A 23,166-nucleotide genomic window follows, 5' to 3' on the forward strand; every position below is an offset into this window, starting at 1 on the left:
GGGCACAGGGGCCTCCTACCTTATTCCCAGCGCTCACCGTTGCGCCAGGGAGGTCGTCAAAAAGGTTGGTCGGTCGGTGCATCCATCTTTCTTCTGCGTAGGTGTTTAGGCCTCATTGCCGTTCAGACCGTACACAGGAATTCTGCTTGGCATCAATAAGCATTGCGGTAGTATTTCTAGGGACTCTGTCAGAAAACTCTACTACTGAAGGGTCCCTGAGGTCATCCTGGGTACCTTTGCCCTTGTGGCGGATAAAACTATAGGTACAGTTATTCTTTAAGAAATTCTCAATACAGTTCAGAGCTAAAAAAATGGCATGAGAGCAGGTTGAGCCTTCAATCACAGATTTTAACACCAATCCATGCATGGCCAGCGTGGTACACTACGGTCTACGTCTCATTCTGAGAGGAGACCCGTGCTCTGTACGGCTAGCATGGGCAAGAGACAATTATATGCCCGGGGAAGGGATATAAATTTATATTCTCTCACAGCTTTATAAACTCTCAGAGCATTGGCGCACAAGTGGAAATAATATCCAAATAATATATGTGTATTAATAAACGGGGGTAAACTTCTCCTTTAATTATATCCCTTGTATATAATCGGGGATATAATCGGGGGATATAATTTTTATCTCCCGCCCGTGCTAGCCCTGCTGAAGTGGGCCGGTAATGGGCTGAAGTTGTGTAATAAATACTTACCTATTGATTGTTTTAGCCCGCAAACCCACATTGCAGCATCGTGCTGGGTCCATTCCCTAATACACTCTCTGTTGGACAATAATCACCCGTGAACAGTTTGATTTTTCAACTACTGGGCAAAAAACTGTTCGTATATTACGCATATAAAAAGTTATACCTACTTCTTTGGCGTTGCTTTCAAAAAGTCGATTCTATGTATTTGCTAATTGGCTATGAAGCCACTCGATTTAGCAAGCTTATAGATCAAGTTACGGCAGAGTATGAAAAATGGCCGCCATAATTCAGGCCGGTCATTTACTTCCCTATTGAGAGATCAGTGTAGGATGACGGCCGCAAATAGGTCGTACCATTTGTTGGCTTGCGAACTTTCAACGAAAATTAAAGTACGACCGTACTTCAATTTTAATACGTTATGAAATAATTAGAAACAATTATATTATAAATTAAAAAAACTCTAACTTTTTTTATTCAAATTCATCTCATTAGCGTTTGAATCTGTCATCCATGTTTTTTGAATTGTTTGGCATTACTCGTCAAATAAAAACAATTTACATTTTAGTATAAACCTAGGTATATTAATTTGACGAGTATAATTAATATACAACTTAGATTTCTAAATGCAAATTCTTCATTTATAGCATTTTGTTTAAAACCTGTCAAATAATACGATTTTAAGTCAAGCCCAAAAAATAAAACGTTATTTTCTTTATTTCAAAATCTAATCTCGCTGGCCGAACTCTGAAAAAAACCTAGTTTAATTGTAGATTTTAAAAACGCAAAAAAAATAATGATTTCATTTCTCAAAGTTCGGCTTAAGGTTATTTGGGGCCTAATATTGTAACTCTGATTATAAGTTTTTATATTCTGAAAATCTCATCTAAATCCAGTGGTTTCCTCAGAATGCGCATAATAAACTCACTATTTTATTATAGTAGAGAAGAGATAAAGACACCATACAGGCTGCCTGTCAGAACCGGGTTAGAATAACACCACTCAAAATAAATACCGGGAAAACGGCACATGCTAGTTCAAAGAATGAATTCATTTATCTTCATACCTGGACAGTTTGCGGTGTATTAACACAGCACGGCGGCCTCACACTCCGCTGTGTTATCGTAAACTCATAGTAAAGGTTGAGACCTTAGAATATGAAAATGCCATAGAGCACACCATTTCAAAGTGATCCATTATAATCTGTGTAAAAACGGATATCGCCGGTTTCAATTTAAAGGAATAACAATTGGAAGATTCTTACATAATTGATTGCGGCGTAAATATTAGGTTTTCTAGTTATGTTAACTACAATTCACAATCTGAATAACGATAATAATCCTTAGCTTATTTATATCCCTTTGCTAAGCACAGGACTTTTTTTTAAGAGATCAAAAAGAAGAACTTAGACCGTCCACGTTTCTTTAATTCGGGTTAATAAACGAGAACCGACGAGTCTCTGAGATAAATCAAATATATATTATGTTCACACAAAATCAAATCAAAGAAATAATAATTACAAACTAAAATTAATATTTACAATAAATATAAGCCGTCTAACTGTTCACTTATGGGCATGGTACTATTGCCCCTTTGTATAGCTAGACATAGCCGTTGGGCTAAATAAGCGCCAGCTCTTGGGTCACCAGTCGTAAGGACCTGGATTTTTGTTGACCAATGTTAATAAAATTTTTCGTGTCCGAAGACCATGGCCCTAGAGTCTCAAACGCAAGCGCCGCAAAAACGTAGTCATTACAAATAACGGAGTATTTCTCTCTGAGATCATTCTGAAGACCTGAAACCAATTTGAAAGATAGTTTCGCTTCATATTTTATTTTCAGATATAACATAACGCTATGACACATAGTACAAAATACACGACGCTGTGGACACATCGGGTGTATCGGATATAGTACAAAATTGGGTGTAGTTTTTAAAAAAAACTTTTTTAATTATGTGTATCTCTAAAAATAATAAATACAGTATTGGAATTTTCTTAAGCATCTCCATTTAAAAAAACAAAATACTTCGTGATAGTTTAGCTTTCTTTTGGAGCAGAAATTGTTAAATTCACACAGTCAGTACTTTTGGAGCCTATTCGGTACAAAAAACAAACAAACAAATAAAATCATTCGTCTTTTTAATATTAGTATAGATTGAAGTATAGACATATATATATATATATATATATATATATATATATATATGTAATTAAAAAGTAACTTTAATTATAACGAGTACAGTGTAATCGAAATCAATTTTACGACTGTAACTAGTAGCGCGAAACAAGTAGCAGTGTAAGCCCACTGGGCACACACCACTACCAGTTATGTTCCTCTGTCTATAACTCTGTACTCTGTTACAATAGGTTGCGTCGAATAAATATTGTACGGGGGTTGATTTATGAAGCGCGGAGCTAGCGATCCGATGTACTATCGGGATGTTTTGAAATATGCCCGCGCAGGCCATTGTGATGTGAGAAACGGTGTTTAACAAGCACCAAGCACCGCGCTTGATCGATGGAATTTACTCCCAGCAATATTTTATAGCGCGAAAATACACCAAAACACCTGATCCCGTGGAATGTTATGGCTATCTTGTTTGTATATTGCCTAGCGTTTCGCCTCGCCTTTATGATTGACTAATAAGAGCAACGCAGCCTTTTATTAACCTTTGTACAGCGTTTGAGATTAGTGAGGAAGATATTTACCTACTGAGTTCGATGTGTTTTCAACTGCATTAAATATTTTAAACTTTTTATCGCTCTTTTTACGAGTAGCCCTTGATCTCACCTGGTGCTAAGTTATGATGCAGTCTTAGATGGTAGCGGACTAACTAGCGGTCTAAAATAAACCAAAAATCTAAACCCAAACAGGTTTAGATTTTTGGTTTATTTTAGACTTCATTATCACCAACAGGTGAGACTATAGTCAAGGTAGCCCTTGGCATGGCAGTTATATTGAACCAACCAATCGGTTTCTAAGCGACATCGTACCCGAACGCTTAGCGGCACGTCTTCGTTGGTCGGATTGCAACTAGCCACGGCCAAAGCTTCCCACCGGACCAGACAAAAGAAAATTCAGAAATTATAACATTCCAAATTGCCATCCCGGGAATCGAACCTGGGACCTCCTACTTATTACCACAGCGTTTACCGCTGTGCCAGGGAGGTCGTCAAACTCATTGTTAAGTCCAGCTTAAACTGTAAAGGCTACTGATTATATTAATTTCTTATAGCACATCGTGTAGCGTAAGGTTCACAAACCACGTACATAATTACACCCCTAAAGACATTTAAATTTATTACCGCGAAGCCTGAAGCTAATGCCACAACTATTAATTTAGCAGATAATTCCAAACAAGCTCATTATACTGTGACTAAGACCTCAAATTAATCGTCAGTAGGCGCGTAGATAGTAAATCTAAATTAATATCAAAACGAGTGGGTGACAGAGTGACCTAAACAATCAACAAGCACAAAGGGCGAGTTCTAGACTGAACGTACAGCCTAAGTTATAAACGGTTTGGTTTATTATATTAAAATCAATATTATCATCATTGTCAACCCATAACCGGCCCACGACAGGATAGAAATTTCCTCTCAGAATAAGAATAAAGAAAGAATAAGAAGGTTCTAATAACCATGTGCGAGATCGAACACAAACGGTCAATAAACTCGTTTAATGCTCCCACAAGAACACCACTCATTAACCAGTTATTGGATCTAGTTTCATCGCGGACCCCATGTCACTGCGGTCTTATAAGTGGAGTTACAGGGTTCAGTGTCGGTGAGGACATCAGCCACAGCTACGAGTACTTACCACTCGACCGACAAAGACTTGTTGCTCAGCGTTCCGACTTTAGAGTTCCGTATGAGATACGCGTAAAACAACAGACTTGCACAGGCTTAAATCTTGCGATCTTTGTCAAACGGCACTTTAAAGCAAAAATCGCAAGGAATACGCCTGCCGGTACGATGCCGTGAAGAAACCGATTGGGGGTACTATACCCCAAATAATTTAAACTGAATATTCTCATACCACCACGGTAATCTACCGTCGAGGGTTAATTTTTAGTTGCCAAAAAAAAGATACAAAACTATTTACTAACCAAATCGCTTTAGGTTTACGCTTATACCACATTTTTAAGCTCGATACAATAATCTGCTCACAAGCTCGGTCGCATTGTTAGCGAGATTGCGTCATTTGTCACATTTCGTAGCATATGCTCGAACAAGGTTCTTACGCAACCAACTTGTGTCATCTTGCACTTTTCTAAACAACGTGATCTCCTATTCTGGGAAAGAAAGTGGGTAGGCTTCCTAAGCAGAGAGGCAGTGTTCATATCCGTTTTATATGTAGAAACGCTGCCATAGAGCCTACTACTGGGTATAGAGCTTTAACCTTCCCCTCTTCATAAAAACGGGTTTGTGGTATTTAACAAATATTATTTAAATAAATATTATAATATATAATATATAATATTATAATATAGCGATAACTTTGGAATGTTAGTGAAAATTTGATGATTCCTAACTAACAGACTCTACAATAATAATGCCTTAAGTGTCTTATCTTATGTATCTTAAGTTATACTTTTGCAAATGCATTACTAAAGTAATCTAACTTACCCAATAGCGTAGCGTGATATGAGGGAAGCGGGAGTTTTTAGGGGGCGGCATTTCGGAGCAATACATAACTCTTAGTTAATTATAGAATTAAATTAGGGTGCCAGGCTTTCCTGCTTGTCCGTCTGCCATAGCCTAATGTTAAATTAAAAGTATGCATAAAACTTTCAAGCGCACAACGGTTTATAAATAGTACTTAGTGTCTATAGCTATTTGATATCTACCTTTATTATTATGACTTCTTGAAAAACTTACCCAGTAGCGTAGCGTCATATGAGGGAAACGGGAGTTTTTAGGGGGCGGCATTTCGGAGCAATACATAACTCTTAGTTAATTATAGAATAAAATTAGGGTGCCAGGCTTTCCTGCTTGTCCGTCTGCCATAGCCTAATGTTAAATTAAAAGTATGCATAAAACTTTCAAGCGCACAACGGTTTATAAATAGTATTTAGTGTCTATAGCTATTTGATATCTACGTTTTATCTTTTTCATTTTTTTTTTTAAATTCATAACAATGCTTAAAAAAAATAAAAAAACACTATTAAAAATTTATAAAAACAAAAAACATCCACCCTCCGCTTGCGGGGCTTTTGAATGCCCAAGCAACCGGCGGTCAGGGCTCCAGAGTGAGGAACCTCCTCACAATACGCGCCGTTTCAAGGACTACTGCCTTCTGTATCCGACCCTTGATCCAACAACCAAGCGAAAGCTTCTTAAGATGTTGGTTAAAGCTTTTCGCGAGAAAACCATTGACTGAAACGACGATCGGGACAATAACGGTCGACTCAACATTCCACATGGCGGTAATTTCGTGAGCAAGGTCCTAGTATTTAGATACTTTTTCCTTTTCAGCTTTCACCAGATTATCGTCACGTGGAATAGTAATGTCAACAATTATAGCACGGCGCACTGATCGATCGACTAGCACTATATCAGGTCTATTAGCTGTAATAATATAATATAATATTCTATCTACCTTTATTATTATGACTTCTTGAACCTTAGATTCTATTTATAGTATGTTCGTACGCAACTTATTTATGTCAGTATAACCTTTATAGAGGCAGTTTTATTACGGATAGCCGTATAAGTCTTAATGTCTTTATAAATCCATAGGGACTAACAGTCTGGTGTACCTAGGTTATGCTATCTGGACTAGATATTGATGTATGCAATTCAAAGACATGCATTTCCTTGTCAATTTTAAGTATTATCACCATGCTTATTTCTTCTTTCTCATTGTGTCTCTGTATGGCGTAGACGGTTCCGCTAAGTTCTAGACAGGTTCAAATTCAAATTCAAAAGTTCTTTATTCATGTAGGCCTATCACAGGCACTTATATAGCGTTCATACATACATATATGTTTACATAATTGTAAGGGGATAGTGATAACTTCGTACGAAAACTTAAACCTAAAGCTGCGAGGGTTCCAAACGCGCCCTGAAAAAAGAAGAGTGCGGGCTCTTCTTAGATCTATACAAACTTAGCCGGGTATTTTTTAAGCTATGAAGCTAGAGCAATTCACACCCAAGCTTTTTTATCGTTCAAGTAATCCTTAATATTATAATAGGATTTTTCTGTAAGCTTACGTTTTATATAAACATTGAACTGATTGAGAGACATCTCAAAGATTTTATTCGGTAATTTGTTGTAAAATTAATATACAATTGCCCTTGAATGAATTAGCAATTTTGTGCAGCCTAGTAAACTGCACGAGTTAATTTTTGCTCCTAATATTAATATTGTTACAGTCCATTTCTGGCCTCAGTTCTATTCTGGCCTCCTGTCAGGGAGCCCCACAGGTAAGATAATTTCTTCCTTGCTTCCGGAAGAGATGCGTAAATGCATTTCCCGGCGTTTAAAAAAAGGTACATGAGACCTAACACTTCATCTACAGGTTTATAGACACAGCACCTTGCAGCACGTGTAAAAACTGCCAAGTGTGCAGACTTCGTTATTAGTTCGTATATTAGTTCGTTTATTATTTAAAGAGTTAGGCCGTAGTCAACTACGCTGGACCAGTGCGAATTGGTGGACTCCACACGCCTTTGAGATAACACCGTTGAAGCAGTTGATATTTTAATTTCTTAAAGATATCTGTATGGATTATTAAATTAAACATTTTAAGTAATTCAACATAAACCGGTGACGTCACGACAATCAGAAAAAAGCACCACTGTAGGTAAGGTCTTGGTTTCGTATATCAATGACAGCGGACAACAAATTGTCAACATGTCGACCGCCTACGTCATGTCGGGGCAGATTTATGCGTTATGGCGATACGGACGCACAAATTGGCAGCGAATGCGGATTTTATTCCATTACCTGTGTTATGCATAACGAGACTACGCATTTCGATAATATAAATAAAAAAACTGTCCAAGTAAGAGTTGGACTTACTCGTCGGGGGTTCCGTACCGACTGGAAGGGAAGGTGTAATCGCCGCGTTGTTTTTCGTTGTTTTTCCCGCTAGAAAATTTAATTGATCGGGATGCTCAAAAAGCAAAATTTCGGTAGGGCGAGACCCGTTTTATTTTTTGTTCGCCTTATAAGTGGGAGGTGCGATCCCGGCAGAGTAAATTTGGAAATATATATCTTCTATTCTTATATTTATTTCCTATTTTCGGCGTGGGTAGTTATCACCCTACTGACAAATACGAGCCACCAACCACTTTAGAGTTACAGACCATAGAGGTATGGGTTTAATAGTCCGTCCTAGACCTAGTAACTTTAGACCCCAAACCTCGTAAAAATTGTTGTCTGTAAGTAGGAACCATTACGAACGAGGCATCTTTATATTGGTTTCAACTAAGAACTTGAAAACAGTACGGTACAGTTCCCAGGCTTCAAGCTTACGCCTCTTCTCTCATAGCCTCCTTTAAGAGAGGAGGCCTGTTTGTCCCAAATGGGATTTAATGATGACGATGGTGTCGTTTCTTGTCTACAAACAAGTGATCATACCTACAGGCTACAAGGGTTCTGTTTTCCTAATAAGATATGGAACCCAAAAAACTCCAAAACAAGCTTTTGTATTGCATTATTTACAATTTAAATATAGTTACATAATTTATGAATGCTTACTTTATACCTACAATTCAAAAATAAGGAGGTTCTCAATTAAATAAATAAATAAATATACTACGACAATAAACACATCGCCATCTAGTCCCAAAGTAAGCGTAGCTTTGTTGTTATGGGTACTAAGATAACTGATGAATATTTTTAATGAATAATATACATAAATACTTAATACTTATAATATATAGATAAACACCCAGATACTGAAAACATTCATGTTCATCACACAAATATTGTTCAGTTGTGGGAATCGAACCCACGGCCTTCGATTCAGAAAGCAGGGTCACTGCCCACTGCGCCAATCGGCCGTCAAATTAAATGATACCATTGTAAGATAAGTTTATTTTTAAGTAAGCTATCTTGAGTGAGCTTAAAATATAGAGTTAGTTTCTTATGCCTGAAAATTAGCACATACGTAGCAACACAGTACTATATTGACGGCTTTGACGGCCGATTGGCGCATATTGCAGCAACCCTGCTTTCTGAGCCCAAGGCTGTGGGTTCGATTCCCACTACTGGAAAATGTTTGCGTGATGAGTATGAATGTTTTTCTAAGTATTTATGCATATTATTTATAAAAATATTCATCAGTCATCTTAGTACCCATAACACAAGCTACGCTTACTTTAGGGCTAGATGGCGACGTGTGTATTGTCGTAGTATATTTATTTATTATAATATATTAAAGGAATCTATCATAAGAGCTTACAAGTAAAAGTGTAAAAGTGCTAATTTTTTATATGTTGTGATTATTCTTACAGTAATGCCACTTTCTTAACTCTGGCCGGAGCCTCTTGCGGCCGGAGTTAAGAAAGTGTCGTTTTACAAACCCATGCCTCTAAGAATCATAATAAAATCGTTTAAACCCTTCCTCGTTCTCATCCATCTTTTGTAAGAAATACGATCCTTCTCCCGTGCCAAACTGCAAGAAATAGGTAGGCTGAGGATTACAATAACTTTACATCGTAAGTCGTAGTCGGTATTAAAAGTGTCTACTCGAGTCAAAATCCAGCACTACGGTTTTGCTAAAATACTTATCTAACACTATTCCGGTTATACTAGGTAGGGACTGAAGGCAAGGGGGCAAAGGTTGGCACTTGTTATAGAGGCAAATGGACCCTAATTATACTACACGTATTACTACAAGCCTCAATACATTTTCTAACATAGATAATATGCAAGTTACGTAGCTAGGAACGTAAATGCTGAACACTGTCTCACGCAAACATTTTTAAATAAACTTTTAGGAGATTTTCTTTTATGAATAAATATAAAACTATGGATATGCTCAAAATAGTATCTAGCTTATCTAAAAGAGATTACGACACGCTAGGTTCTTGTGTCTATTATGTCCATGGGCTCTGTGTGCCAAGCTTGAATAGAGAAACGTCTAATGTGCTAGCCGCGGGGCAATCACAGTCTACTGATTGAAACAAAATGTATGCAAATATATCAAGCCAACCAACCAAGCCACTCCATATTTTCACTCACAAAGCGCCAAAATCGTGCGATTTGTCACATGACCGGTACGTAATATAATATTTAATATTTGGTTACTTAACAATTATACTTGATTTGTTTCTCAAATCAACCGCTGTACTGATCGAAAAAATCGATAAAATACTTTTCATCCCACAATTATAGCTTTCATATAAATACAAAGTATCAATACAAAATTGGTTACATTTAGTAATAAATAAATATACCACAATACACACATTGCCATTTAGCCCTAAAGTAAACGTAGCTTGTGTTATGTGTACTAAGATGACAGATGAATATTTTTAAGAATAATATACAGATAAACTGCCAGACACTGAAAATCATTCATGTACATCATACAAACATAACATTCCAGTTCCAGGAATCGCACCCACAGCCTCGGACTCAGAAAGCATGGTCGTTGCCCACTGCGCCCATCCGCCGTTTTAATAATATACTGCTCAAAACCTATACCAATTATAATATTTGGCATAGAGATAGCTTGCGATCTGAAGATTGACGTAGAGATTTTCATAGGCATAGTTTTTAAGCTTTTCAAACAGAAAAGTCCAAGACCCGCGGTGTTTGTAAAACTAACACTCCGATTTAAATAGTTATCTGAAACATTTAACTTTTATCGATTACCTATTCCAAGTTTCCCACAAGCCGCGGATTAAACTATACGGGTAAGCAGAAGTAGTTGGAGAGGCAAGTTTAATTCCCGCGGGTCAAGTTCATTATGCGGAACGTGTGTAAGCGGCCGCTTATCCCCTTACCCTTTGATTCGCAGTTATCTTTGCGAATGCTAAGCGATTTGTCGTCGTCCAAAATACCTATATTTAAAGTTTGATGTAGGTACAGTCGCGGCGGAAACTTTTAATTCTATTTAGTTTATATATTTATTGAAACAAAAAATTTACATTTTATAGGTTCTTCCCACCCTTAAGCCTTGTCGACTTGTCAGGGTGCTGCACATTTCGCTTAAATGACCGATTAGAAAATTACCGTTTGAGCACAATCTCAAAGTAAATAGGTATCTACCCATATACTTACATTATCAAAATAGTTTTTTCGGCTAAATTTTGTGTGTACTTCCTCTTAGACCAAGCTCTCTTTTCCTCTTCTCAATGCAACGGAAATCAAAAAATGTCTTCTGCTTTGAACAAAGAATGTTTTGTTAGTTTACGACATGTATAACAATTAGTTACTTAATTTCTTATCTTAAACTTAGTTCGTTTTAAGATAATCATTCTAGTGTGCTAGATTTAGACTGTATATAGATAGTCATCAGTATACCTACGTGAGCGGACGACATCATTAATCAAATCTACAATTTAATAAAGCCAGTATTTTGGTGTGTTAAATAGAAGGCCTCCAATTTAAAATTGTTTTACGTCAGTAGGCTGAAGACGCTCGGGTCGACAAAAGCCTAAAAGAGTTTTAGCACTTGAAGGTAGAGTCGTTAAAATCTGCAGGTAGATTAATGGTTTTAATTCAAATACGGTTTTTTGAAAATATAAAACGTTTAATGGTTGAGAATAGTGAACGAGTTACTGTGAAATAATGACTTTTGTTATTAGAAATTATAATAAGAAACTACGTACCTACTCGGATAAAGTCGCAAGCAACCCCTTTTATAAAAATATGTACGAGGACAGTACTTACGACCGCCAGTGTACCTTAAGTCCAGAACTTCAGTCCAAGTATGTGACATTTCCCTGAATCCACTATCTAAAAGGTTACCTCAAGCTTGTGTTAACTTTAAAGGTTACAATGAGACTTAACAAATTTAATACTTTAGCGATGGCGTCAATTACAGTATTGTTTCAATAAAACGTCCGCATTGTAATGTTTTACAACAAATCTTACTTAAGTAGGTACTGTACGTAGATTATCATAGCACAACGCATTTTTTGTTAAATTTTCCTTGGGGAAGGAATTCAGTAGGGAGAGCTTTTTACAAATAAAAAGGTTGGTGTATGGACTTATAAAAAGGTGAAAGAAAGGGCCATAGATATAGAAGGTAAGACAGGGCAACACCGACAACAGCTTAGCTCTTAGGATATGGAAGAAGAGAAGTGCTTTTAGTTACAGCTCCTTCGGAAGTACTATTAACATGCTTATTGCTGCCGCCAAGCTGCACTTGCAATAACATGACGATTAACAGTAACACCGGACGAGCTTTGTCTCAAAAACTCTACTAAGTACCTACTACTATGTCATCTAGAAATATACTCCATTATCTCACAACAGAAAGTGTGCAGCGTTTACACTATAGTAACTATAGTAATAGTAGTTGTGACATGCTGGACTGGACATTTTTTTTTTTGTTTTTAATATACTACGATAATACACACATCGCCATCTAGCCCCAAATTAAGCGTAGCTTGTGTTATGAGTACTAAGACGGCTGATGAAACATAAATACTTAAAATATACATATAAACACCCAGACACTGAAAGACATTAATGTTCATCACACAAACATTTCCCAGTTGTGGGAATCGAACCCACGGCCTTGGACTCAGAAAGCAGGGTCGCTGCCCATTGCGCCAATCGGCCGTCATTATTATATTATATTGATGTAAGTAATTCAAAGACATGCATTTCATTGTCAATTTTAAGTGGTGGTACTTAAAGTTTGAGTTTTTTGTGACATTGCTCGTCCGGGAAGTACTATCGCCATGCTTATTTCTCCCGCTTAGCAGCATTGATGCAATGCGGTATTCCGGTCTGAAGGGCCGGTGTAATTACAGGCATATGAGGCTACACAACTAGGCCTCATATTGATGGACACAAGGCGGCATGTTGCAGGACGTGCTCCTTGCATGCCATGTGAAGTGTTACTCTGTTTATAGGCTTGGTTTCCGCTTTCCATCAGGTCTGATTGTTACGTCAATTAAAAATGTGTTCCAAATAGTTCTTATATTTGCAACTCGTTAATAGTTCTTATATTTGCAACTCGTTAATAGTTCTAGATAAATACCCGGAATCTCGCCGGGTCCACATAGTAAATTCAACTTGTATGTGCGTGAACCGGTAAACAATCTGTTCAACCTTAACCGCTAAACGATTACCGGCTTATCTGCAGTAATAATTTGAATCGAAACTTAATACGCTACATTTTCCTACATTGCCTTATCAATTGTGAAATAATTTTCACATACAAGGCACATGGGTCCGCAGCACTACTTAATATAAACATTAAACTTTAGTGGGCCCCATTGCCCGTTCCTACTAATGGGCAAAGCATGTAACTAAGTCGTATGCGCTGTGATATGCGATTCTTTCGTATAATAAAATGGGGTTTAAACAAATAATCATGTTTCACGCGTAGCTTAGCGTTATACCTATACACATATCTTATTGGTATAAGCGGCAAGACCGCATAATAAAACAAGTGGAGTATTTTTCTACAAACTTACATTCAATGCAAACAAACAACGCGTTTCAAAAAACATATGCCTCGGTTAAATATTCAAACCCCTATTTCCCCATTATAGGAGTAAATATTAGTAAGCCGCTTTTCTTAATGGTTTTCTTAGTGTAATACATACACCCAAAAATGGCCTACCCATAAGTATTTATATTTAATCAAATAAAAGTAATTTTTTAAATGCCATAGTGTAATTTAGCTAGGCAGTAAAATGGGAGATAAGACCCTAATGGGTGGATTTCTTGAAAAAATACCCTATTCTACTTCCTATATAAACCTCCAGCTGCCGAGGCCGTTTAAAAATATTGAATACCTTTGTTCAGCTGTAAGGAGGTAGTTATTTTTAAATCACAGACAGACATATAAATTTAATTATATTTGTATTTACAGATAAGTATAGATACCATGGTATTGATTAACATGATTTTGCGATTACGAAGACCGATGGTCAAATGACAAAATGGGTCGAAGAATAAAAATGATCAGTGAATTAACAATTCTTACGTACCCAAAAATGAATTTAAATGACTTTTTCTTCCTTTATTTTAAGAGCTTAAGACTTGAATGGCTACAACAATAATCAAAGTGTTTGTTAACAGTGAACAAGAAGCAGCGGTGATGAAGGCGAACCCATGGCTATACCATTACTACGCAGTGCAATCCAAACTTCATTACGGGCTAGCGTACGAGGCAGCAACAAGAATGTATGGTCCACCCCCGCCTGACATACAAGTGTATCCTCCAACGATGCAGTACACTCCAACACCACCAGTCTGCTTGAATGGGAACCAACCTGTCATGATGCCAAACGCTGGTCTACAACCTCATATCCCACATGTTCCTCCACATCTAACACCGATACATTACGCTTACGAGAGGCATGACAATATACCGGTGGACTACTCAGTTTCATTACAAGACAACAGGTAGGAAGCCATGTCATTCTTCCATTACCAATTTTTAATATTTTGTTAGATATCCGTAATGGGATTGACTTTAAACCCTTAGTGTAACTTCAGGTATTTTTTTCAGAGCATACCTCAATCTACGGATTGATGACACGAGGTCCCAGCCCAGTGCCAAGAGGAAAGGAAAACCAGCTGATGAAAAGACACCCGTTACTAATTTATCACCCCGATTCTCATCTAATGCCGGTGGAGATACTTTAGTGGCAATTGCAGCAACATCGATAAATACCCGAAGGCCAGGCTCCAAAAACGTTAATATGACTGAGACAGAGATGATGGACCAATGGAACCCCAGTCCAACTTGGTCAGAATCCGCTTTGCAAAAAGTTCCTGATGTCTGTCAGCAAGACTTAAGTCCTTATGTGACAACCACTCCTCCAACACCTTCAGGCACCCCTTCAGCATACTCACAGAACTACAGCCATACCTTTGTATTCGACTGGTCACCAGAGCAATACGTTCCTCATACTAACAATAGATGTAGTACAATAACAACAGAAAGTTCCTATCAGCAAACTTGGAATAGAAATCAAAGAACGACCTTCGCCAGTAATGGTGAGCATATGGTCGATGAAAATTGTAATCCTAATAGAATAAGTTTACCTATAAGGGTTAGTCGATCGCCTCCAGACCAAAATGTAACTAGAGAAGGAGAATCCCTTAGAAGACAAATGGGTAAGTTATTGGCGAAACATGTAAAACAACACGCACAATCTTTTATGAGGTTCAGATTGCCTCTAGAGCTGAGCTTCTTACCGGCTTCTTCTTGGTACAATATGCCTTCCAAACCGGTGGTAGAGTCATTACAGACAGACTTGACGCTTCAAAAGTGCTTATATTAGGCGTACTTAGGGTAATTAATGAAATTAGAATTTTGTATTTTTGTCATCTTCTAGCGTGCTTCTTCTAAATTTTCAGAGCCTAAATGTTTAAATAATTATCCTTAAATATAACAAGCTAGTGTTTAAAAAAAAACAATCTAAAAGACCTTTTACTTTTGCAACTAGGGAATTTTTGAAGTTATACTTCTTTTGGCGCGTTAGGGAGAAATGGTGAGAGTAAATATTTACGCGCACACCGTCACAAAAAACCGAAGTTAGTTAAAGTCAACATTTTAGTTAGTCTAAAATAGGCAGTTGACTTTCAATAATTCAAACAATACCTTTTTTCTATTTTTAGTGTCGTTTTTTCTACAAACGTATAATAAGGCGAACGATAACATTTTTAAAAAGATGTTTATCTTGTTACGCCAAAGAAATATAACTACTAACGCGTGTTATGTACACGCGCACAAGTACACACACGTTTTCTTTAAACTTAGATATTACACAGAATACTATATACCAGTAGGAACGGTCTACAGAAAATCACTTTTTTTAATGACACTACTTCTCTTTTTCAGATCACCCTCATCCGGATTCACCAAGTGCTAAAAAGCCAGCGTTATAACTGTAGTTAAATTAACTTAATAAAATATAATGTTAATATATTAGTATGTTATGTTGTTACCTTATACTTGTAGATAATAAAAAATGCCACAATAAATGTATATGCGCACAATGCGGTTACTCATAATACCGTCAGCCGTGCTTTTCTCCCTACTAGGTATTACTAATTCGATTGCGTGAAAGTTAAGTACGATTAATATGGCGCCATCTAGTATTGCTAAAATATGACGCTCTTTCGATTCCATACATATCATAGTCATATTATAGCTGGAGCATGCCCATTCGCTATTAAAGTTTCCGCATTTCTAGACTAAAAAACTGTCTTCAACGGTTAGAGGGTTGTGTCGAAATTGTGTATTTCATTGTTGAGCAGAGTTTTAAGGGTTAGGTTAGGAAGTTTTATAAAAACAATTTTCAAAAAAGGATGCAATAGCGTAAGTCACCATGTTAGTAAAGACTTCATACTTAAGGTACACACGATTATTATTGGTATTTTTCGGAGTTATAACAGGTGCTCTACTCTCCTTAGTGATTGGTCTACTGAAATACTCAATAACCCTACTGACTAGGGATGTTGCGGTTGCGCGAAGAAAGAAACCAGTTGCTCGTCGCTTCATGGATAAGCGCATAGTGCGTATGTATAGTTAAGGTAAAAGTTCTGGAACTCTCCTGTGATCTATGTGTTTTTAAGAATTTGTAAAATAATTATATACAGATACTGTACAAATTGTAACATCACATAAAATGTGATTATTATATATAGTTAGAAAAATGTATATTTTGTGTAAATAATTTAAAGAAAGTTTTTTTAATTTACTAGGTAGGTACCGTAACTACTTACTTAAGTAATTAAACTATTAGTTAACTTTTAATATAGACTACATTTTGCGACATACCTTTATAAGTAGTTACTTATTTTAAATTTTCATTCTTTTTTGAAGGACACCTTCAAATTTGGCACCATGTGTTGTCATTTAGTGACAAATGCGCCCGTTTCTCTAGGTAGATAAATTAAGAAAGGTTTTTCTACAACAAAAAAATTTAAAAACAATCGTTTTGTACCATTGTATTATAAAGATTACACAAAAAAAAAAAAAGATATTATATGTGTACCAGTCAGTTACGAGTATTAGTATCTTCGCGATAAAGTCATAGTAAAATGGACCTAATGTGAATAATTTTAGAGTAAAAAGTATACTACTTATCTTATATTTAAATAACGCTGAGCGTAAACGAGTGAACGAATTTAACTTTAAAATAAGGTCCCTAAGTTCCATTTTACTCTCGACAAAAGTGTAGAGTATCGAATACTCGAAAACGACTAAGATTGCTGGCATGAAAATTTCATACTAAAGGATACAGGACAGCAGTGGCGTGCACTTCATACTTGCACAAAAACACTGCTTACCCAAATTATTTTATATAGCTCATATTGGAGAGGAATATTTCTATTTTATGCTATATATCTGCTTTATGCATACCCTGGCTGAAGACCCTGTGCACGCTACTGCAGGACAGATTACTATGTAGTATAATTATAATGGTTACTGGTCATTAAAGATGCAAATAGTACAAGTGGTATTTTACAGGTATTGTAAAATTTTATGAATATACAAGTAAACATTCTTTAACCCTGTATATACAGTTATCTGAATCCGTCCACCATTAGACTATATCCTAGACGAGTAAGATTATTGAACTTGTTGAATATATTATGCCCATCTTAATAAAGTTGGGAAATATTGTAAATTAATTTAGTTAATACGAGATTGCCGGCTAAGTATTTAATTAAGAAACATTAAAAAAGACAATAATTTAAACTGCTTTTCATTTTTCGCCAATATTTATTTTTTATATACCTTCCTATAGAATCAAAAATAAAAATCCAACTTATAATTTTACATTCATTTATTCAGGCCTAAGGCGCATATTTCTTAACAAACAGAGATCTCTAGCTGTATCCTTCCTACCATATGGTGACGACAAATCGTACAATCTTAAAATAAGTCCAATATTAAAATTATCAGGGAGTGCTTTAATTAATGTGGATACAATTTCACTGGGCATTTTCTGTAGCACAACTTGCCCTCTTTCTTGTCCGCACTGAACAACATACACAAGGAATTCAAATATAAATTGAGTCTGTGGTGTAACCTCACCATTTTTTCCTGCTAACTGTGAAAATGATTTGTATAGCATCTCCAAAGCTGAATTAAGAGGTTCCTTTATAATTATACTAGAGCTTTGACCTTGAGCGTAATACAAAGATGAATCCGATGAATTATCATTGAGTCTCCTTAATTTACTGGAAGCACTCATTTCTATATCTTCAGAATCGTCATGCCGACGTTTTCTTGATGTATGAACTCTATTTGATATGCAATTCTCAAGAGCTGCATATACAGAATATACTGTAAGTTTAGCCAAAACAGCTGACTGGGGTTCCACTAACTCCTCGCATAACTTAGCATTATATAGATACTGTGGGAGTACATGTAGTAATAAAGCTTCGGTGCACTTTTCTATGTCAAAATAGAACATTGCCAAGACAATATCGACAGATCTATCTAAATCATCCTGATAGCGGAACTTGAGAGTTTCTTTTAGTAAATTAGTCACAAACCAAACTGGACCTGCAGTATTGAGGAGGCTCTCGACAATAGCTGTAGCATCAATGTGTAAGTATCCTCTAGTTTTAATGTCTTCCCACACAGTTTGCAACTGTTCTAATATCGGTTGCCTGGATATGATACTATGGGAGAAAGGCATAATTTTACATTTTGGTATTGACGGTGGCTGTATATCAAACTGCATTTTCCGTATTATCTGACACATTAAAACAGCTCTCTCTTTAAAATTATCTATTTGTGCCATTTCAACATCAGTTGGTGGTGTCAAAAATTGCTGAACCATATTCAGTGGTTTTAAAAATGCATCCTGATGTACAACGTTAATGTAGGAACACAGCCATACTGAAGCGCACACAGCTAATGAAGCCATCTTTTGTCTCAGAGAGTCCAACATGCGCTTGACATCAGCAGCAGTAATTGAACCTTGTTCCCATGCAAATAAGATCTCTTTTACAACTCCACTGACATTCACACACAAGTCATGCGGTTTCAAATTAGTATTCTTAAAATCAAAATCGGGTGCACTAAGGTGATGAATAAAGATATCAACCAGTTGCAAATCACATTTCTGCAATATTTGATCTGGGGATTTGTGTGCACCTTTATGGGCCATACATTCTCTTACCCACTGTTCAAAAAAGGAATCACCGTTTTCATCTAAAACAGCTTCAGCACCATAATCTTGTACAATGGAGCATAGTATTAAAAAGGAAATATCAAATATGTACACTTTTGACTGAGATGCACCCTTTTCACTTGCAGCTAAAAGAGCAAATTCATTGAACTTTATTAATCTTGATACAAAAAGTTTTAACTTTCCTTCAACTGTTGCTACAGCTAAGATGGTATCTAATGTTGTACCACCAACAATTTGACAAAGCATTGCATACAAAGATTCCTGTGTTTTATGAGAGTCACCACCCATGGTCTTGAGAATACCTGCTAAGGTAGGTTCTGCACGGGTTATGAATGACGGAACAGAGCCTTGTAAGCCTGAAGGCTCTAATTTTTGCAATTTAACATCCTTACTTTCCCTTTTCTGCTTGAAGTAAGACAAGTGACTTTCGGACACAACATTTAACTTAACTAGTGGTTCTACAAGAGATACAACACTATTGCAAGAATTTTTTGCATCAACAACATCTAGCAAAGGAGTTGACTGTAGGAGTTTTTCAAAAGCTTCAACAACTTCCACCGAGTATTCCCCATCTTTATTAACCGTACCACACATATTGTGAATGTAGGTAATGAGCTGAGGTAGCTTAAGAAATGTGAATGCAGCCCATAATGCCTGTTTGGATGCATCTTTACTAGCATCATTTAAACATATAAAACAACCTCTGATAACTTCACTGTAGAGTCTAGATAATGGGTAACTTTTAACCCTCTGTAACATTATCAATTGGCTTGAAAGTTGCTGCATATCGGCACTAGGGTTGGCTAACACAGTCACAGCTATAATTGCTTGTAAGCAATGAGTTACAGTTTCTGGCTTATTATTTAAAGGAGCTATTTTATCAATATCCATACTACAAATCTTTTGCAACGTATCATGTATAGTTACTGGTGCTTTAAACTGTGTATTCATCATCATAAATGCTGTGATCTCCTGACATTTCTTTGTGACCTCATTATACTCATCGGGATCATGTTGTTTAGCTAAATAGAACATAGCTAATAGGAAATCCGAGCTAACTATCGAATTAAGAAGAGAAGTAGACTTTTCTAAGAGCTCCTGACTCTGTATTGGATTTGTTGCTGGATATTTGCTTAGAGAGTAATGATACACTTGGAGCAACCACAGGATTATTGATGAGACTGCAAAAGCGAGTATTTCTTCTTCCATTTTGCTACGACAGGTTATGCTGTCCAGAAAACTTTCGAGGAACTCCAGTAGGCTAAGTATACAGTGGGGTTTGTGAAAAGCGTCGAATTTCGCTATTCTCTGCAAAACTGCTGCGTAGGACACTAAATGCGATGCCAGGGAGTGTTTTAAATAAGAAATTACTAGCTGGTTGGCTCCGCACCCCACCATAGCTTGTTGCAGTATACAATCAGCTAGGTTATACAAATCTCCACTCACGCCTCTTGGTAGAATAGTCTTGATGTTGATACCCCATTGTATATCGGTCCATCTTTCACGCCACGCTTTTAAAATTAGAGCCTTCAGAGAGCTAGATTTACTTGTGATTTTTGAGGGATCCATTTCACTTGATTTTACATAAAAGTTCACTGAATAGTTTAACGTTTCATCAATAAGGCTATACGCTAGCACAAAACACACTTAAATTAGAGTCTATTTTGATTGATAAATAAATTTTAATGTAACAGTAAATACATTTTTGTGATACAAAAACATTCTTCACGCAAACAACTTACAATTGACATCTGTGATCTGACAGGTTTGAGACTGTGAGTTTCATTTTTTTTCTTTATTCTTTCCCATAGGGAGAAGGCAAAGGCATATGACCGTACAGCCATGTCTTCAGGAGAGTATTTTTTTTGGGTAATTCAAATGTCTTCAATTCAAATGTAATTTATTCTTATATAATTTTGTAAGGTTTGTTCTTTAAAGCCCTTGAATAGTGCGTGGGATAATCTTTGGTGGTTTATAAATCTCTAATAATTTTTCAGTGAATCGAAAAAAGGCGGGACTCCCCTAAGCGAAAAGGTGCGTACCTACTAAAAATCCCATAAATCTTCGATTCCAAACATCCACACACAACAATTTCACACATCAAATCCCGATTTTCCCTGGAGTGGTCACTATTGATGTCTCCGTCCTCCGCCGCCTTTGCGAATACCGAAGACAACCTTGGCATCTGAAGACTCGATAGACCCCAGTACTCCATTCTCTTCACCTCCACATTCCTTCAGACTCCCCTTAATAACGAAATGAAATAGAAATGATACATATAAAACTATTCCAAATAGACATTTAAAACCAAAACTTCATGAGATCCAAAAAACCCGCACTCCCGCCACAAAAGTTCCCGCCCCTTTTCTTTGAGTTTTCAGTTTTGGTGGAAAGCAAATAACAGTAACTACAGCAGACTCATAATGAAACATTTTTTAATAAATTAGCTTGAAATTCATGGTCATCTTTTTAAAACAAATATTATTTCATATTCTTATATTTTGATTGGATTGCAATATATTTTAATTAAAAGTTTACTAACATCGCTAACAAAACGCAGCTTTATCAAACGATTTCAACATGTCAAATCACAATGTCAACGTCAAAAGCACACGTAAATATTTACCTACCTGTGACTTTAAATGTGCTTTGAAATCGCAGATTACTCTTCGAAAAACTAAAAATGAGTTTCAGAAATTATAAAGAGAAGATTGATGAAGGTGATACAGTGATTCTTTACCTATGCAACAATTTCTTTGCCATAGAAGTGAAGCCGGAAATAAAAAATAAGAAAGGTGAATTGATTGAAAATGTTTACCAAACAACTTTTGGCGCACTGAAGGTTAGGAATTTAATAGGATCTAATTATGGCAGTAAAGTAAGTACATTATTGCAACCTTCATTTATTTCAAGTAGGCCTACTTTGTAACAACTAACTCTGCCACCAGTTCCAAAGGTAAATTCCATTGAGAAAAAGCCGGCAAGCAACTCAGCAGTTGCTCTTTCTCATAATATAAACATTTTAAAGTTTTACAATCATTATCCTTGTGAGCAAACTAGTCATTAAAAAATCCTCAATTGTGTAGTAACCTCGTTATTTAACACAATGTCTAAATGTACTTGTTACGCCTGTCTTTAGCTGTAGCATATAAGGTGGATAACCCTTTAAGAAGGTTCTCTGGGGTTTCTTGATCTTTAGGCCTTGTTGTCTACTAGACCAAATAATAAAATTATCATTAAAAATTAGCTGTGCCACAATTACATTATTATTGCACTGACTGCTTTAGCTAAAGAATTAAAGACAGATGTTACAAAGTCACATTTAGAAAACTTGTACTACCTGTGTTTAGTTTTAATTTACTAATGATGCTCTTTCAGGATCTTACTACAATCCCTTGATAAAATAAATTATGTATATATAGTACATCAAAAGTGTACAAAAAAGGTCTAATAAGTAAATTTTGATTATAACTTTAAGCAAAGTTGTGGCAACCGAGGCAGATAATTTATTAAGTATATAAGTAACTATTTAAAAAAAAATTTTTTATTTTTTATTTATTTATTTATCATAGGTAGTATATGTAAAGTAACATAAAGTATTTATAATAATTATATAAACAAATGTGTACCTCACATCTTATATTGGTGTGTATGTAATAAATTTGTATTTGCCTTTATGATAATATAGAATATATGAGAATATGGAAGAGATCGCTATGTAGCGATAAGGCCGCCAAAATGTATAGCTTTTGTTAAATTTTTACTTTTAATTTGTTATGTTTATGTGGTGTACAATAAAAGTGTATTCATTCATTCATTCATTCAATATAGGTTGAGCTATCCAAAGGCTGGGGTCACATACTGCAGCCAACACCAGAGCTCTGGTCACTTACTTTGCCACATCGGACACAAATAATATATACGCCAGACATTAGTATGATACTTCTGCAGCTTGACTTGGTTCCTGGGTGTGTTGTTGTAGAAGCTGGTAAGTATATTTTCCCATTAAATTATTAAGGAAATAAATTAAATGGAAATGGTTACATGCTTGTTTAGTCTGCAACGAGTGGACAAGGCTATTTTAACTAAAAAACATAAAGCAAAAAAAAAAAGGGTTATTCAACGGGCGGATAGACAAATTCCTTAAAATCCTGCAACGAATGTTGG

General features: G+C 36.2%; 3 protein-coding genes across 3 annotated transcripts in view; 2 read left to right on the plus strand and 1 right to left on the minus strand.

The window, feature by feature from the left end:
• Nucleotides 1-16,171, plus strand: part of LOC120633930 (neuronal PAS domain-containing protein 4B-like) — a 208,435-nt gene extending 192,264 nt beyond the window's left edge. Inside the window, exons 10-12 of the mRNA XM_039904340.1 lie at nucleotides 13,916-14,242; nucleotides 14,349-14,959; nucleotides 15,687-16,171. Of these exons, the coding sequence (XP_039760274.1) occupies nucleotides 13,916-14,242; nucleotides 14,349-14,959; nucleotides 15,687-15,733 (985 nt within the window). The 3' untranslated portion in view covers nucleotides 15,734-16,171. The remainder of the gene's footprint in view (nucleotides 1-13,915; nucleotides 14,243-14,348; nucleotides 14,960-15,686) is intronic.
• A 1,451-nt stretch (nucleotides 16,172-17,622) lies between these two features.
• On the minus strand, nucleotides 17,623-20,740 carry LOC120633769 (mediator of RNA polymerase II transcription subunit 24). Its single transcript, XM_039904109.1, has one exon. It carries the CDS (start codon nucleotides 20,566-20,568, stop codon nucleotides 17,641-17,643), a length of 2,928 nt encoding a protein of 975 aa, XP_039760043.1. The 5' UTR covers nucleotides 20,569-20,740; the 3' UTR covers nucleotides 17,623-17,640.
• Nucleotides 20,741-21,619: 879 nt separating this feature from the next.
• LOC120633680 (tRNA (adenine(58)-N(1))-methyltransferase catalytic subunit TRMT61A) overlaps nucleotides 21,620-23,166 on the plus strand; it is a 107,541-nt gene continuing 105,994 nt past the window's right edge. Inside the window, exons 1-2 of the mRNA XM_039903991.1 lie at nucleotides 21,620-21,877; nucleotides 22,831-22,987. Coding sequence (XP_039759925.1) covers nucleotides 21,683-21,877; nucleotides 22,831-22,987 — 352 coding nt within the window. The 5' untranslated portion in view covers nucleotides 21,620-21,682. The remainder of the gene's footprint in view (nucleotides 21,878-22,830; nucleotides 22,988-23,166) is intronic.

This window comes from Pararge aegeria, chromosome 22 (assembly GCF_905163445.1).
Source record: "Pararge aegeria chromosome 22, ilParAegt1.1, whole genome shotgun sequence".
NCBI classification, from domain to species: Eukaryota; Metazoa; Arthropoda; class Insecta; order Lepidoptera; family Nymphalidae; genus Pararge; species Pararge aegeria.